The sequence below is a fragment of the Dipodomys spectabilis genome, unplaced genomic scaffold, assembly GCF_019054845.1.
Source record: "Dipodomys spectabilis isolate Male_0828 unplaced genomic scaffold, ASM1905484v1 ptg000032l, whole genome shotgun sequence".
In the NCBI taxonomy this organism is placed as follows: domain Eukaryota; kingdom Metazoa; phylum Chordata; class Mammalia; order Rodentia; family Heteromyidae; genus Dipodomys; species Dipodomys spectabilis.
In genome coordinates, this window is record NW_024870709.1 from 1717799 (window position 1) to 1736611 (window position 18813).

Sequence of the window (18813 nt, forward strand, 5' to 3'; positions counted from 1 at the left end):
AACTTATTTTTAAATCTGTGGGAGGCTTCCTTTTAGGATAAGACATATTCTATTTGAACATAGTAGAAATTTTCTCCTTGACATTTTGACTCTGGTATTATTAATATATTTTAACATAAATTACACAAAATTTCTGAATTTTCATGTAAAAACTATTATCCTTGCTAATTAAAACAATTTAGTACCTCAATAAATTGCCACACAGAAGATTTAAACTGATTTTAATTCTCATCATGGCCTGTTCATTGAAATTAATGTGAGATCAATTTTATTACAAACTATCAGGGAAAATTCATTTAAATTGTCTTGTCTTTAAGTCTAATTTTCCAGTATCTAGTTATAAATTGGTTTCCTCATGATCATTTTTAATTAATCAGATTTCTTCAAGTGTCAGTTTTAGCCTTTCCAGTTTCTTGTCAGTTGCTTTTATAAGTAATACTCCTTTCTGAGTTAGAATAGATTTTGACTTAAGTTTTCGGCTTGTGAGAAAATTTGTATTGTTATTGTCCAGGACAGATCTATAGAGTGGTTGTCAAACTTTGCAGTATCAGAATGTTTATATACTGTTATATTGAATTTCTCAAAGATTTTTAAAATGTGAACTACAGCACAAATCTGATAAATTTCTAAACAATGTGCATGCACGCATGCGCGCACGTGTGTGTGTGTGTGTGTGTGTGTGTGTGTGTGTGTGTGTGTGTGTGTGTGTGTGTGTCTGTCTGTCTGTCCAGGTCCTGGAGCTTGAACTCAGGGGTTGGGCACTGTCCCTAAGCTTTTTTGCTCAAGGCTAGCACTCTATCACTTGAGCTACCACTCACTTCTGACCTTTTGGAAGTACGCTGCAGAAGACTCATGGGCTTTCCTGCCCAGATAGGATTAGGATTATAAGTGTGTCTCTACTCTAAACATTAACTTAAATATATACATATATATACATATACATATGTATATGTGTATGTATGTGTATATATATATGTTTGTTTATGTCAGTCGTGGGGCTTGAACTCTGGGCCTGGGCGCTGTCCCTGAGTGCTCAAGGCAAGCACTCTACCACTTGAGCCACAGCACCACTTCTGGTTTTGTTTATGTGGTGCTGAGGAATCGAACCCAGGACCTCATGCATGGAGGCAAGCACTCTACCACTAGGCCACCTTCCCAGACCCAACTTAAAAATATTGTAAAAATAAACATCACACTTTTTTTTTAAAAAAATTAGTTTGTTTTTTTTTTTTTTAGGTCCGGCCATGGGGTCTGAACTCTGGGCCTGGGCGCTGTCCCTCAGCTCTTCAGCTCAAGACTATCGCTCTACCACTGGAGCCACAGCACCACTTCCGGCTTTTTTCTTTTTGCTTATGTGGTGCTGAGGAACTGAACCCAGGGCCTCCTGCATGAAAGGCAAGCACTCTACCACTGAGCCACCTTCCCTATCTAAAATAGCTATTTTTAATAAGAAGGGCAACATTTTTTTTTTTTTTTTTTTGGTATTTGAACTCAGGGCCTAGGTGTTGTACCTGAACTTTTGAGCTCAAGGCTAGTGGTCTATCTCTTTCAAAAACAGTGCTATGGACTTTCTTGCCCAGGTGTTGAAACACGATCCTTAGATCTCAGCTTCCTGACTAGGATTACAGGTATGATCCACAGACGCACATCTTTTCAATGTGGCTTAATGGAATAAAACTGGCTTCTTAAGCTTTCCACATTTTAATTATTTTTATTGCTATTATAAAGGTGATCACATTGTAATTACCCTGGAAAAGTTTCCAATAACAGACCTGGGGAAGGAAAGCTAGGAGTGGGCTCAAGTGTACCTACCTATTAATATAAGGTCCTGAGTTCAACTGTAGAACAACCAGAAGTTAAAAAAAAAAAAAAAAGACCAAAACCACTTTCTAAAAAATGACAGGGCTGGAGGCATAGCTCATGTAGTTGAGCAACAGCCTTTGGTGAAAGTGTCAGACAATGAACTCAAGTCTTAATGTTGGGGGAGAAAAAAGATACAGTGAATCCCCTTTGTATAATTAATACACACTAACAAAGAAGATGAAGTGGAATAAATTTCAAAGTAGTCTGTTTACATGTATGAAATTAGTACAATGAAATTTGCTAAAATTTATTGGAGAGTCATAGAAGGGATGAGGTTGATCAGGATATATTGTATACATATGTGGAAATGTCATAGTGAAATCCCCCTTTGTACAATTATTGTATGATATAGAAAGTAACATTTTCTATCTATCTATCTATCTGGTCCAGTGGCTGGAATTTCCTGAGCTTTTGTGCTCAAGGCTTTTGTGCTCTACCATTTGAGCCAACGCCCCCCCCCCCTGCTGTGGGGCTGGGTGCTATCCCTGAGCTCTTCAGCTCAAGGATAGCGCTCTACCACTTGAGCCACAGCGCCACTGCTTACTTCCAGCTTTTTTGGTAGTTAATTGGAAATAAGAGTCTCACAGACTTTCCGGCTGGCTTCCATCTACAATCCTCAGACCTCAGCCTCCTAAGTAGCTAGTATTACAGGCATGAGTTGCCAGTGCCTGACCAAAAAAAAAGTAAAATTATCAATGAAGCTTCTTGTATTATGATGAAAATAGTTTTGTCTAGATGGTTCCTTGGAAAGTCTCAGTGGTCCCTAGATGATATATTGAGAACCATTAAAAGTGGTTGGCAGATAGGTTGGGCTCTTGGGGATAATGCCTGAGGTTAGGACATGGCCCCAGGTGCAGCAAAAGAACCAGGAAGAATAGGAAGACAGAGTGATTTATTAGGAAAGTGGGGGAGGTAGGTAGTTTGTATAAAGACTGGTATGGAGAACTGGGGTCTTAACCAATAATTAGAGTGGGGTAGTAGGTCTCATGAACCTGAGGGCTGTCCTGATAGCTACTGTGTAGAGTTTGCCTGGTGAATGAAGGCATATACCTGCATTTGATCCTCTGCTTATCCTGGTTTACTCCAATTGTTTTCCCAGGGTATGGGCCATTTGTGGATGGGGGGCAGGAATAGAATGGAGTCTTGGGTTTGGGGATTTAATTCTGTGGAAGAGCACTTGCCTGGTAAGTGTACAGCAAGTTCAGTTCTCAGCTGGGGAGGGGGAGGGCGGCTAGAAAAGGCCACAAAACAAAAACAAGGCAACTAGCATAGAGTCAGTTCCCTCCTTCCTTATCTGTCTAGTGGCTCAAGCATACTTATCTGACTTATCTGACAAAAGAACCACAGATGGTGTTATGACTTTCCCTTTCGTGGTTCACAAACCATTTGATTTGATGGGCAAAAACAAACAAAAATAAAACCATTATCACAATTACTTCAAATGCTTATTGGAAAAATTGTATCTGGCAATTTACTTGATATGTAATTTTCTTTTTCTTCTTTTTAAAAATTTGGTGGTATGGGGTTTGAACTCAAAGCCTGCAACTATCATTTGAGTCATTTTCAAGACATGTGGTCCTAACTGTTTGCATGGCTGATCTCAAATGCTGATCCTCAAGATGGCCTTCTCTTCTGCAGCTGGCGTTACAGGAGCGTATCGCTACTGCACAGGCTTACACTTCTGATAGTGATTTTTCTTTTCCTCTTTCCTTTTCATTCTTCTTTTCACCTTCCATCCTACTTTTGGATTCAGGGCTTCGGGACTGTCACTGCGCTTTTTCGACTCAGGGCTAATGCTGTACATGGAGCCACAGCTCCTCATCCAGCTTTTAGGTAGTTAATTGGAGATAAGTGTTTCACATATTTTCCTGCCTGGGTTGTAACTAGGATTACAGGTGTGAGCTGTAGGCGCCTGGCTCCTGATCATTTCTTTCTTTTTGTCAGTAGTGGGGCCTCAACTGTGGGCTTGGGTGCTGTCCTTCAGCTCTTCAGCTCAAGGCTAGCACTCTACCACTTGAGCCACAGCCAGCCTTTTCTGCTTATGTGGTACTGAGGAATCGAACCCAGGGCCTCAAGTATGCAAGGCAAGCACTCTACCACTGAGCCACCTTCCCAGCCCCTCCCGATCATTTTTTAAGGGACACTAAATCTAGCTCAATGTAAAGAAAAGAACCCACTAAAAACATTTCCATGTTTTTGTTTTTTTTTTTATATACAAGACGGGTAGATTATTTTCATGGTGAAACTATTCTTTAAAAACAACGTGTTTGTGTTCATACAGAAACACAGCAGTCGGGTTTGAGTAAGATTCCGGGAGAGTTAAAGGAAATTTGTATTTCCAGGAAGTGTAAGAGAGGACGCACGGTGCCATCAGTCTGATCTGGCTAGAACCTCGAAGAACTTCATCATTTAGTCTCTGTGATCTCGGGTGTTACTTACGGTGAGTGCATGCAGATTCCCTTCCATAAAGTGAAGGTAAGTGCAACCCAGAGGAGCTCGCATTACAAGGTAGCGGTCCCGGCTACCGATTTCAAGGGTCACCTTCGCGCCCCCGAGGGCGCGGCACCCGACCCGGCCGGGGTCGGTGGGGAGGCGTGGCTGCACCGCCTGGGAGAGGCAAGGCGTACCTGCCCTGGGGCTGGCGGCTGCGTCTGGAAAGGGACATGGAAAACACGTTTAGGAAGCGTTTCCAGGTCCAGAAACGGCACCAAAAAAAACTAAACCCGGCCCGCCCAGACTTCCGAGGCCTGTCAGCGAGGCCGGTGAAGAGACCTCCTGACGCGCCGGAGACCCGCGCGCGCTCCGCGCTCAGCCTGTGCGTTCGATCTGTTCGGAGATCGTCTAGTCGGTTCTCGCGATGCGTCTTGGAGAGTCGCGAGCGACGGGGAGGGTGGGGCGTGCGGCGACGCCGGGGCGTGCGGCGTTCCCAGAAGCCTGTGCGCGCCCTTCGCTTCCGGCGGGCCTCGCTAGCGAGCGCGTGCGCGGCACCCGCAGTGGAACCATGGCGCTTCACGTCCCCAAGGCCCCGGGCTTTGCCCAGATGCTCAAGGAGGGAGCCAAAGTAAGGGATGGGACTAGAGGACGGGCTGGGAGAGCCGGCATGGGGTCGGCGGCAGCCGGAGGGCAGAATGGCCTACGAACGGGCCGGTCGTGCGGCCCTGGGGAAAGAGAAGATTCTAGAAAAGGAGGGGGTGCCCGGGCCGCGGATCCACCGCGGATGTTTCTGTTGGGGGATCGGGGCGACCTGGAAGGGCCCGGCCTGCGGGTCTCGGGTTTCCAGCCGGGCGGAAACGCAGTTCTCCGCGGGGGACGCCGGGGCGGCGAGGGCGGAGGGGATGGCGGGACCTGCGGGGAGGGCGGAGGGCATGGCGGGGAGGACATGGCGGGACCTGCGGGGAGGGCGGAGGGCATGGCGGGGAGGGGATGGCGGGACCTGCGGCGAGGGCGGAGGGCATGGCGGGGAGGGCATGGCGGGACCTGCGGCGAGGGCGGAGGGCATGGCGGGACCTGCGGGGAGGGCGGAGGGCATGGCGGGACCTGCGGGGAGGGCGGAGGGCATGGCGGGACCTGCGGGGAGGGCGGAGGGTATGGCGGGACCTGCGGGGAGGGCGGAGGGCATGGCGGGGAGGGGATGGCGGGACCTGCGGCGAGGGCGGAGGGCATGGCGGGGAGGGGATGGCGGGACCTGCGGGGAGGGCGGAGGGCATGGCGGGGAGGACATGGCGGGGCGGCGAGGGCGGAGGGGATGGCGGGACCTGCGGGGAGGGGCCGGGAGCCGGCGATCCGAGAGAAGCGCCGGTTCCCGGCCCGGGTTAGCCGCTCCAGTCAGCGCCCCTCGTAGGACGGTCTGAATGAGGTCTGGTCCCAGCCTACCGTAGCCAGCTTGACACCTGCACTGTAGCCCCCCCCCCCCTCCCCCGGGTCTTATTTTGCCTCGCGTATTTATTTATTTTTATAATCTTGTGGGCTTTCCAACCCTCCTCCCCCTTGGCGGTGTGAGAATCCCAGGCTTGGTGTCTCTGCTAGGCTGGGCACACTACGGCTGGAGTCACGCCCCACCCCGCCCATCTTTTCCTTGGAGATCCAAGCGAATGAAAACTCTTGTTTCCTTGCCCTGTGTTGCAGCATTTTTCAGGATTAGAAGAAGCTGTGTATAGAAATATTCAAGCTTGCAAGGAGCTTTCCCAGACTACTCGTACTGCCTATGGACCCAATGGTAATTGCCACATTCGTGGTTTTAAAACCTAGAGTAAAAATTGTATATTAGCTTTTTTTTTTCCTGTACAGATTTTGAGGGTATATGATTTTGAAAGTGTATACCAGTGTGCTCTGCTTTTTAACCAGCCACTCTACAGAAATAGTTAAGTTAATTTTTAGCCTATTGAGAAGACAAAATAACACTGTTGGCGTATTTAATATTCATTAGGACAAAGGCTAAACAATTTTTGTAAAAAAAAAAAAAAAAAAATGACACTGAACAGAGACACTCCTTATAACGTCTTCAACCAATAGTTGGTTTTAAAGTACAGATTTGTGGAATAAAATTTGTCTAGTACATTATTTTTGGGTTTGTATGTGTATATATGCTATATTTTGATATTTCTTGTTATTAAGTTGCAAACTGCATAGAAACCAGCAGAAATGTTACAAGATCTGGCATTATGTCGCTAATACACATAAGAGATTAGAATGAAAAGTAACGTGGATGTGTGAACACGAGAAGCCCAAGGGGTGTGAAATAGATCTGAAAAATAGGTGGTTACAAGTATTTATAATACTGTTGTAAGAAATAAAATACAAATGTATACTTTTTATTAGTGGATCATTTTCTCCCTTTTCTAAGGAATGAACAAAATGGTTATAAATCATCTGGAGAAATTGTTTGTGACAAATGATGCAGCAACTATTTTAAGAGAGCTGGAAGTAAGTTACTTCTCACTGCTTTTTTTGGGGGGCGGAGGGGGGAGTGGTCATGGGGTTTGAACTTTGGGCCTGGGTGCTGTCCCTCAGCTCTTCAGCAAAAGGCAAGCGCTCTACCACTTGAGCCACAGTGCCACTTCCAAGTTTTCTTTTCAAATCCAAGAAATGTTCAATACTTATTTCAGGTTAAATAGCAAAGGACTGGTTTTCCCCCAACAAAGTGGCCTTAGGTTTAATGTTTTAGCTATTCAGTTCTCTTAAGTTCTTCATGCAGGAGTTGATTGTAATAAAATGTATTTGCTAATAATATCAAATTGATTTTTTTTTTTTTTTTTTTGGGTCCGGTTGTGGGGTCTGAACTCTGGGCCTGGGCACTGTCCCTGAGCTCTTCAGCTCAAGGCTAGTGCTCAACCACTTGAGCCACAGCGCCACTTCCGGCATTTTCTTTTTGCTTAAGTGGTGCTGAGGAATCGAACCCAGGGCCTCAGACATGCAAGGCAAGTGCCCAAATTGATTTGTTTTTGTGTCAGTCTTGGAGCTTGAACTCAAGACTTGAGTGCTGTCCTTGAGTGGTAGACTAGTGCTTGAGTAAGAGCACCACTTCCATCTTTTTGCTGGTTAATTGGAAATAAGAGTTGCACAAGCTTCCCTGCACAGGCTGGTTTTGAATTTCTTTGTTAGATCTCAGCTTTTTCAGTAGCTAGGATTATAGGCATGTACCATTGGTGCTTGGCTTTAGATATTTGTCTCATTTTATACAGTGGCACTGAGTAAATTATACAGTAATACAGAAGTAGTTAATTTAAAAATTGTGAGTTTGGGGCTGGGAATGTGTCTCAGTGATAGAGTGCTTGCCTAGCATGCATGAAGTCCTGGGTTTGATTCCTCAATACCACATAAACATGAAAGGCCAGAAGTGGTACTGTTGCTCAAGAGATAGAGTGTTAGCCTTGAGCAAAAGAACCTCAGGGGCAGTGCCCAGGCCCTGAGCTCAAGCCCCAGGACTGGTTTTTGCCTGGCACCAATGGCTCATACCTTAAATCCTAGGTACTCAGGAGGCTGAGCTCTGAGGATTGCATGAAAGTCTACAATAAACTACCAGAACAAAGTCAGAAGTGGAGGTGTGGCTCAAATGATAGAGCCTCACTATCCTTGAAAAAAGAAGCAGAAGGGTAGTGCCAGGCCCTGACTTCAGTCCTCTGTTCTTCCCCCCACCCCAATTGTGGGTTTTGTTTACTCTGATGGAATTTTGCTTTCTTCAGCTTCAATTTTTCTTTTTCTTTTTTTGGGTCCGGTCGTGGGGCCTGAACTCTGGGCCTGGGTACTGTCCCTCAGCTCTTCAGCTCAAGGCTAGCACTCTATCACTTGAGCCAGCATCACTTCCGGCTTTTTTTCTTTTTGCTTTCTTTTTGCTTATGTGGTGCTGAGGAATCAAACCCAGGGCCTCATGCATGCAAGGCAAGTGCTCTACCACTGAGCCACCTTCCCAGCCCTTCAGCTTCAATTTTGATGTTAGAGTTTATAAAATAGATGGTACCAGGCTGGTTAAGAAGGTCTGGTGCTTAGGTACACATAACCAATTACCTAGTTTTCTTGTAATAGAAGGATATGTTTAGCCTCGGGAAATTTTCCGAAGTTTAATCCTTAGGAATACTACAACTTTACCTTGTAGCTGGGCAGGATGGTACACCTATAATCCTAATACTAGGGATAAAGAGACAGGAAGACAATTTAAATCAAGCCTGAACTACATCATGAGTCTGAAAAACTAGCGAAATTGATACTGAGTCTCTTAACCAAGTTAAGTAATGTCTGTTTCAAATGTCTGGGTTTAGTGGTTTGGATGTAAATTTAAACTCAGTGATATGCTACTGAACCACATTAGGGTACTAGGTATCCTAGATGGCTGTCAAATGAAGGTGTACCTAGAAGAAGTGAACATGAAGGATTTTATGTTACTTTGTAAGTAGCAGTTTTTTTCACTTGGTGTATTCCCTTTTATGACAGGTACAGCATCCTGCTGCCAAAATGATTGTAATGGCTTCTCATATGCAAGAGCAAGAGGTTGGAGATGGGACGAACTTTGTTCTGGTATTTGCTGGAGCACTTCTGGAATTAGCTGAAGAACTTCTGAGGATTGGCTTGTCAGTTTCAGAAGTAAGTGATCACTTTATTATTCTTGTCTTCATATATACTACTTAAAGTTTAGGATCATTTTACTGGACAACTTGCTCTCTGCTCAGGCATTGTAGTACGTGTACTTTACATTTGGTCTTATCATGAAGAGTCCTGTAGTGAGGTCTGTTATTTCAAGTGAAAACAGAAAAATCTTGCCCAAGATCTTACAGCTAGTAAGTGGTGGTGTCAGGATTCGAATTTGACTTTGTCACCAAAGTCTATACTCATAACCACTAGGCTCTGCCATTTGCAGAGCCATTTGCCATTCTGCAGGTATACTTTTGCCAATCTTACAATGAAAATAAATGTCCACATCCACTGAGTTACTAAAGTAAGTTACTTTTAACTCATGTCAAAATTATGTCATTTAAAGAAATGTTTGGCTCTTGACATTCAGGTCATAGAGGGTTATGAAATAGCCTGCAGAAAAGCCCATGAAATTCTTCCCGATTTAGTATGTTGTTCTGCAAAAAACCTTCGGGATGCTGATGAAGTGTCATCTCTGCTTCGTACCTCCATAATGAGCAAACAGTATGGCAACGAAGCCTTTTTGGCCAAGCTTATTGCTCAGGCATGTGGTAAGTAAATATCACTAAATGAAAAAATCTGAAGTTACAATACCTTTAGTTTCTCTATTGTCTCACAATATATTTTGATATGTTTCATTTCCTCAACAGTATCTATTTTTCCTGATTCTGGCAATTTCAATGTTGATAACATCAGAGTGTGTAAAATTCTGGTAAGTAGGTTTCTTTTGATGATCCTGAAGGTAGAACCCAGGCCTCATGCCTGCCTACCATTGATCTTTATCCCCAGTCCAAGGTCCATTCTATTTCGTAAAAAGGAAAAGTTGATCAAAACCTAAATTTTATCTTATGACTTAAGTACTTTTTTGCGTTTTTTGTATATGGGATGGAAGTTGACTTCTTGCTGTGTAATAACAAATTCCACAATGTAATATTAACTAGAATACTAAAATGTGGTTTTGGTGACATTTTTAAGTTTTATATGGTAAAGTGTAATTGATGTGATGTTGTACGTTGACCTAATAGTGTAGTTGAATCTGGTTTGCAGAAGTATATATGTATTTATATATGTATATTTACATATAAAAACATAGGAGATGTGTATAGGTAGATATGTGTTGTATGTATTTTTTTCTGTATACATTTATTTCTTGCCTTCCCCCCCGTAAGTTTCAGACTTGTAAGAGCAGAATATTTGCTTTGTTCTGTTTCCAGTATTGACAATTTAGCCAAATACAATTGCTCCAAATATTTGGTCATTAAATGAATAAATGGCACAATGTTTCCCAGTGGTTCACTTCCACTGTAATTCCTAACTTGAACTGGATGGTTTTTGTTTATCATCCTCCCCAAGGCTCGGTGTTCTTATTTTGGAAAAATATGTTTTTGGATATACAGAAGTACCAATCCCTAATGATATTGGTGTTACCTCCTTAGGGCTCTGGTATCTATTCCTCTTCAGTGTTGCATGGTATGGTTTTTAAGAAGGAGACTGAAGGTGATGTAACCTCTGTCAAAGATGCAAAAATAGCAGTGTACTCTTGTCCTTTTGATGGTATGATAACAGAGACTAAGGTATGTAGACTTCAAACATTACAAGTAAGCATTTGGGTTGCTTCATTTCTGGTGCTAGTCCTGGGGCTTGAATTCAGAACCTGGGCGATGTCCCTGAGCTTTTATGCTCAAAGCTAGCATTCCTAGCACTCTATCACTTGACTCACAGATAAACTTTTTTTTGATGGTTAATTGGAGATAAGAATTTTCCCTTGGCCTGCTTCAAACTGGGAATTTCAGATCTTAGCCTCCTGAATTAGCTATTATAGGTATGAGTCACTGGTGCTGGACTCACATTTATATTTTTATTTTATTTATTTATTTTTGGGTCCCGTCCTGGGGCCTGAACTCTGGGCCTGGGCGCTGTCCTTCAGTTCTTCAGCTCAAGGCTAGCGTTCTACCACTTGAGCCACAGCGCCACTTCTGGCTTTTTTCTTTTTGCTTATGTGGCGCTGAGGAATTGAACCCAGGGCCTCAGGCATGTAAGGCAAGCGCTCTACCACTGAGCCACCTTCCCAGCTCCACATTTATATTTTTAATATCTAATTCAACTACTAAATACAAAACTGGAAATATCAATGTGGTGTATTATTGATAAACTGGGCTCAGTCAACATTTAGCAATTAAGAGAAAAAATACACATTCTGTGTATGGTAGGCTTTTTTTGTTTTTTGGTTGGTCGTGGGGCTTGAACTCTGGGCTTGGGCGCTGTCCCTCAGCTCTTCAGCTCAAGGAGAGTGCTCTACCGTTTGAGCCACAATGCCACTTCTGGTTTTCTAGTGGTTTATTGGAGATAAGAGCCTCATGGACTTTCCTGCCCAGGCTGGCTTTGAACCGTGATCCTCAGATCTCAGCCTCCTGAGTAGCTAGGATTACAGGCGTGAGCCGCCAGCGCCCGGTGGCATGTTTTTTTTTTAATAGGACTGGGACTTGAGCTCTCTCTGCTTGCTGATTGGCTAGTGCTCTGCCAACTGAACTAGGCCTCCCTCATCAGCATAATTCCTGAAATCCAAATTGTTAGGTTGTGTGTGTGTGTGTGGTACAAGATTGGGGCTTGAAGAGCTTTGCACTCTTACCCAGCTTTCTTGCTAAGTTGTCACTCTTAACGTTTGTACAATGTGTGACATTTTGCTGGTTAGTTGGCGATAGAATTTTTTCAGACTTTTCTCCATTGCTGGCTTTGAACCACAATATTCTAAGTCTCAGCCTCCTAAGTAGCTAGGATTATAGGCATGAACCATTCATCCCTGGTCCAGTTGTTGATTTTGAACATCTTGAAGCACTGGGGACATGAGTGATTGTTTAGTCCACATTTTAGGAAAAATTAGAAGACCACAAAGTAGCTGTTTTGATGATGCTACCTTGTTTTTGTGAAAGACAAAAGCCACATAGATCCTTGCCTGAAATGCGTAAAATAAGTTTTCCAGCTTTTTTTCCTAGTTTCTGTCAAAGAGCAAATTCATCTGTTCGGAGATGAGATACCTTAGCAGCAAAAAATATAACTTATGTCACTTTTTTATTCTGCTTCATAATACATGCAAACTTTTGTTTCTCCCAGATCCTTAATTTTATCAATAAAACTATCTTACAACTTCAAACACTAACCTAGTTTTAAAGAAAGTGTTTTGTTTTACCAGGGAACAGTATTAATAAAGACTGCTGAAGAATTGATGAATTTTAGTAAAGGTGAAGAAAATCTCATGGATGCACAAGTCAAAGCTATCGCAGATACTGGTGCAAATGTCATAGTAACAGGTGGCAAAGTCGCTGATATGGCTCTCCATTATGCAAACAAATATAATATCATGTTGGTGAGGTAAGATGTTCATTTTACTAACTGTACTGGAAGTGTTTTTTAAGTATTGAAGCACTAAATAAATTCAACAAACTGATGGGACAACAGTAGAAGGGTCATGTAAGATATTAGATCAGACAGCAAAAGGACTAACTCTAGAGTGATAGGAAAATGCCTCTGAGAAACCTTATGTATGTTTAAGCTGTGAGATATAAAAGCATTGCAGGCACAAAGCATTTTCAAAAGATCAGATAAAAGCCTAGTGAATTGCCTGTTGGGTCTATAGTGTGTAAAGTTAGAAAGGTGCCTTTTAATCTGTGAACACTTTTATGGGCACTAGACAGACAACTTACGTCTACCTCACGTGATCTGGTACCTTTTTAAGTTTTATGTGTTCAGTAAATCAGTACTCTTACTCGGAAATTATGATTCTACAAAGTAAAGTGAGAGTGTTCTATAAATACACCAGTTCTCTGGTACTGTAGCACTCTTAAGTCCCTAGAGATTTACTTGTAGAATAATGCTATAAATGGACTTAAGATGTGGCCAGTGCTGGCTAGATGGACTCATTCATAGAGCCAGAAAAATTGTCTTAGCCTCAGAACTCAGTGTCATCTAGGTGTGTTCTAAACTTGAGTCAGAGTTGAAGGAATGTTGAATGGTGTGGTTTTCTACTTAATCTCTATAATGCTATATGATAGAATTGACTTCTAAGATGTTGTTTTTTTTAAGGCTTAACTCAAAGTGGGATCTCCGAAGACTGTGTAAAACAGTTGGTGCAACAGCTCTTCCTAGATTGGTATGTATTAGAAAATATTATAAGACATCTGAGCCTCTATGAATTTTTATTACAGTAGTCACTTTCTTACAGACTCCTCCTGTCCTTGAAGAAATGGGACATTGTGACAGTGTTTACCTTTCAGAAGTTGGAGATACACAGGTGGTGGTTTTTAAACATGGTATGTATTGTTGGTAAAATGTTTCTGTTATACTTGGGAAATGTTTTCTTTATTTAATCTACAAACATATTTACTCACAGAAAAAGAAGATGGTGCCATTTCTACCTTAGTTCTTCGAGGTTCTACAGACAATCTGATGGATGATATTGAAAGAGCAGTGGATGATGGTGTAAATACTTTCAAAGTTCTCACAAGGGTCTGTATTAGCAATTATATTTAGTAAACTTTCACTGTCTTACACAGTTGCTAGCTTCCTAAACAGGAATTCAAAATGAGTAGTATATATGAAGCAAACCACTTTGTCTGCCTTCCTTTCTTTACCAGTTTTTTTGCCAGTCCTCAGGGTTGGCCCCAGGGCCTGGGCACTGTCCCTGAGCTTTTGCTCAAGGCTTGCACTCTACCACTTGAGCTGCTACAGTGCCACTTCCAGCTTTTTCTGTTTATGTAGTACCAAGGAATTGAACTCAGGACTTGGCTTCACGCGTGCTAGGCAAACACTCCATGACTAAACCACATTCTCAGCCCCCAACTTTATCTAATGTTTCCGTGTAAGTTGCTGGTGAATCAGACAGCTTCCAAAAATGATCAGTACAAGTAGCTTACAGAAAGCATATGAGAAACATATATATTCCATTTTACATCAGATCATGATGCATTGTCAAGCCAGATGTTCCCCATCCCTGTTTTTTTAATTTATTTTTAATTTATTTTTTCTTACCATCCCTGTCCTCCCATCCTCCCTCCCCACCCACAATCCCTTCCCAGTTTTGAAGGAACCTTTATGGTTGATTTTGATTGTTACCTAAAGTACTACTAAAGCACTGTTCTTTATCCTTTATCTGATAGTGCCTGTGAGAAATCCAGGCTGTTATCATTCTTCATATTGGTCTTTTTTCCCTTACATCAGACCCCAAGTTTATAATGAGAGTTTGAGTAGTAACACCTGATTAAAATTAAAACTCCTGAATCTGAAAAGATAGAATTGCACACTGTCTCTTAATGACCTTTGTTAGTTTATGAGAGCTTGAATAGTAACACCTGATTAAAATTAAAACTCCAGTCTGAAGGAATATAGAAATCTTTCAGATAGAATTGCACAGTCTCTTAATGACCTTTGATTGTTGTTTCTCTTTAACAACTTTGTTGTTTCGATTTAACAACTTCATAGGATAAACGTCTTGTACCTGGAGGTGGAGCAACAGAAATTGAATTGGCTAAACAAATAACATCATATGGAGAGGTATAGCTTTTTCTGAATAAATTGCCTTTATTTTGAAACTTTTCTTGAATAAAATACAGTAATAAGCCCATTTTGTTTTAGACATGTCCTGGACTTGAACAATATGCCATTAAGAAGTTTGCTGAAGCATTTGAAGCTATTCCACGGGCACTGGCAGAAAACTCTGGAGTTAAGGCCAATGAAGTCATCTCTAAACTTTATGCAGTGCACCAAGAAGGAAATAAAAATGTTGGAATAGATATTGAGGTATTTGAAAAAATAGTGAACTTAAATTGCTTTGTTTTGTGAATTAATAATTAAAAATAAAGACCGCATTATATGTAAAAGTCAACAGGTAGCTATGGCTAGGAGCCTGCTGTAATCCTAGGTACTTAAGAGACTGAGATCTGAGAAACACTGTTCAAAGCCAGCCCAGGGAGGAAAGTCCATGAGACTAACCACCAAAAAGTTGAAAGTGTGTATAACTGTCACACAAGTAGTAGAGTGCCAGCCTGGAGTGCAATATTCAAGACAGTGTCCAGGCCCTGAATTCAAGCCCTAAGACGAGTATACCAAAAAAATAGATTGGTTTAGGAGCAGTTGATTACTTAATAGTTCTTAATTTATTTGGTTCTCCTGGTATGAATGAAAGCCTTTTATAGAGATCCCTTGTCTGTTTTTAGGAACCACGTAAATTTTTTGTTTCTGAGTATATGTATTTCCACATGAAATTTTTTTTAAATGAAGTCTAGTCTGGTACTTCATACTTCCAAGCTTAGTTGAGTTCAGGAGGGTTATGGGCAACCTGGGCAAAAAGTTAATGACCCCATCTCAACCAGTAAAAAGCTGGGTCTGGTGGTGTACATTGTCATCTCAGCAATGCAGAAAGCATAAATAGGAAGGTCTTAGTCTTGGTCATCCCAGACATAAGGCAAGAGCCTGCCTCAAAGATAACAGCAAAAAAGCTGGAGATGGCTCAGATGGTAAAGTTGTCTGCATAGCAAGCACAAGACTTGAGTTCAAACCCACACTAAGTGCCAAAAAAGATTTTTGGTGTTTATGATTTGTTACATTTTGTGGGGGAGGGGGGTACATTTTGTGTTTCTATGTGCCACTGTAGGGACTAGAACTTGGCCTGGAATTCTCCCTTGGCTATTCCCCCTAAGGCTGGCACTATCCATGAACCACAATTTCATTTCAAGCTTTTTGCTTATTAATTTAAGATAAAGAGTCTCATGGACTTTTTGTGTTTGATCTGGCTTCAGATCTGGATCCTCAGATTTCGGCTTCCTAAGTCCTGCAGGTGTGAGCAGCCACTGCCCCCTGGCTAGATTTTGTTTGTAATGAAGGAATGGAATTGTTTTGTGTTGACAGGCTGAAGTTCCTGCTGTAAAAGACATGTTGGAAGCTGGGATCTTAGATACTTACCTGGGCAAATACTGGGCTATTAAATTGGCCACTAATGCTGCAGTCACTGTACTTAGAGTGGATCAGGTGAGTGAAAAGTTAAATTCTGCACATTAAAAATAATAATTGATTTATGGTTTAATAGTGTACTCAGAAGTAGAATGTAATAATGCTGATTATAATGAAAGGAGTATTACATCTAGAGATGTTAAAGTGGCCCTCCAATTATAAGTTGTATTGCATGTGTTAACACACACGGTTTAAAATGAAAGTCCAGTAAAAGAAACATTTGCTAATTTTCATTTGGCAAAGTGTAAGAAGAAATTTCATTGATTGAGTTCTCTAGCTTTGGAATACCTATATACAAATTCTCTATAGATAGTAAGCTCTAATATGTGATATTGATATGGGAAAATAAGGAAACATCTACTAAGTAGATATTGTAGGTACAAACCTTAAGGAAAATGAAATCTCTTGCTCACGGAAGTGAGGAGGACCTAAGCATTTAATTTTTCTGTTATGATGTATTGTTTCAGTACTGACAAATCTTTAGTTTTATGATCATATGATGCCTACCTTTTTGCATTATTTATAGTGAAGGCTATTCTTGGTACTTAGAACTCACTATTTTTAGTAAAGTTAAATGCATTTGTTCACAAAACTAGATGAAATTATTAGACAATGAACTGTTTATACCTAATTGCTTGAGGTATAATATATATCGACAAAGTGAAAATTTGGCCAAATTAAACTGAAGAAGTTCTCCATGAAAATCAGAAGACTTATTTCTAAGCACTTAAGTGTCAGTTTTAGAGTAAAACAAACTTTGTGGGTAAGGGAGAACTTTACTGACCAGAAATGGAATTATTGTTCAGTATTAACTTACTAGAAAGAAGTAGAGGGATAGGCTGACAACTTGCCTAGCACATGTAAGCTTAGTTTGGATCCCAAGTACCACCAGTAATGTAAAAAGAAAAAGTACTGGAGGTGTGTGTACCAGATGTGTTAGAAGAGATTGCTGTGATTGCTTAAAAATAAATTTCAGTCATGAGCCGGTGGCTCACATCTATCATACTAAATACATAGGAAGCTGAGGTCTGAGGATCATGATTCAAAGCCAGCCTGGGCAGAAAAGTCCCTATGAGAGCTTAACCTCCAATTAACCACCAAAAAGCTAGAAGTGGAGCTATGCCTTGAAGTGAAAGAGCATTAGTCTTGAGCAGAAAAGCTCAGGGACAGTGCCAAGGCCTCAAGTTTCAAGCCCCATGCTTGAGGGAGGAGGGGGAGTGCTATACTGTGTCAAGTTAGCACCTGTGAGATACCCTAAAGAGAGACTGAAGTTACTAAGGGAACTGAGTACTTGGTTTCATAAATAAGCCCTTCCTGCTGTTTGACTAGTTTACCAAAGGAACTAGAAACCATAGCAGTAAGCTTTGTATTTATCAACTACTTTAGATAATAATGGCAAAACTGGCAGGTGGACCTAAACCTCCTAAGCCACAAGGAAACTGGGATAAAGATGGTTGGCAAGATGAACTTCATGTTTAAATAGCAAATCAGGTGCCACACTGACTTAACCAGAAATGCATGCAAATATTTTGACATTGAACTTACTGAGTTACCAACATGCATGTCTTGAAATGTTTCTCATTAATCTGTGTGGATTTTGTTGCTGGTTTTCACAAAAAGTAGGAAACCTCATACTTGGAAGTGGTGTTTAGTTTCTAATAAGGAGTCTAGCAAACCTTGTGCTGTAGTGTTTTGAATGCATTACATAATAAATTGCTCATGTTGAGGTGATCCTTCGTCTTAAATCAGGCTAGTAAAAAAATGTTCATTCTAGAGATTGAGCTTCTAAGCCTACTTCTGTGGTTTTCTATTGTTACGCAGATTATCATGGCAAAACCAGCTGGTGGGCCCAAGCCTCCAAGTGGGAAGAAAGATTGGGATGATGACCAAAATGATTGAATGGCTTCATTTTTACTGTAGGTGAAGGTTATAATCGTAGTGTAGGAATTGCCTGTTTTCTTACCTTAAATTAAGAAATGTTGTGTTTATATCCTCAGCTGAATAAACGTTACAATTAAAGCCTTACTGAGTGACCTGCTTCAAGCTTATTACTCACATTAGCTATGGGACTTAAGGCAGGTTATTTTGTTAATTAGAGGTCTGTTTCCCATGTGTCAGTCCTGTCTGTATTTGTAAATAATGTTGCTGGAACACTTAGCCATATATAGTGACATTGTCAGTGGCTGCTTTCTGCAAGGGAATGCCAGGCTTAAGTATCTGTGTGAGCAAGCAAATGCACCCAAAATGTTTCCTGTCTTGGCCATTAGTGGGAAAAGTGCCAGAACCTAGACTAGATTTCCAGTGTTTTTTCACAGTTCTGGAAATCTTGAGACTTGGGGATGACCAGATCCAGTGGGAGAAATTGTAGTGGCAAAGTAGAAGAGATAAAAATATACCTCTCAAATGTACATATCTTAAGATCAGAGAGAACTGAAAAAAGTAAATGAAAATGTAAAAAGTAAAATTTTTGATACTCATACAGCCATGTAAAATAGTGTTTGAAACCTTTGATCTTCAAAGAATTTTAGAAATAATTAGCTTGGATTTTTTTTTTTCTACTATAAAGCTGGTACACAATCAAGGTACCTGTGGCTCATGCCTGTAATCTTAGCTGCTTAGGAGGTTGAGATCTGAGGATCATGGTTTGAAGCCCATGAGACTCTTTGCTCTAACCACTCAAAATCCGGAAGTGGTGCTGTAGCTTAAAGTGGTAGAACATTAATCTTGAGCTCAGGGACAGCACCTAGGCCCCAAGTTTTAAGACCCACAACAGACAAAAAAAATAATACAGAGGAGTTCCTTTTTTTTTTTGTCAGTCCTGGG

The 18813-nt window shown here is 41.4% G+C and overlaps 1 protein-coding gene across 1 annotated transcript; it reads left to right on the top strand.

Annotated features, from left to right (window-relative positions):
• Nucleotides 1–4786: 4786 nt before the first annotated feature.
• Cct8 (chaperonin containing TCP1 subunit 8) lies at nt 4787–18015 on the top strand. The gene is made up of 15 exons (XM_042676914.1): nt 4787–4924; nt 5989–6079; nt 6707–6786; nt 8791–8940; nt 9359–9539; nt 9639–9700; nt 10425–10562; nt 12179–12357; nt 13069–13135; nt 13208–13295; nt 13376–13491; nt 14464–14535; nt 14617–14781; nt 15889–16008; nt 17812–18015. Exons 1-15 carry the CDS (start codon nt 4865–4867, stop codon nt 17887–17889), a joined length of 1647 nt encoding a protein of 548 aa, XP_042532848.1. The 5' UTR covers nt 4787–4864; the 3' UTR covers nt 17890–18015.
• Nucleotides 18016–18813: the final 798 nt, after the last annotated feature.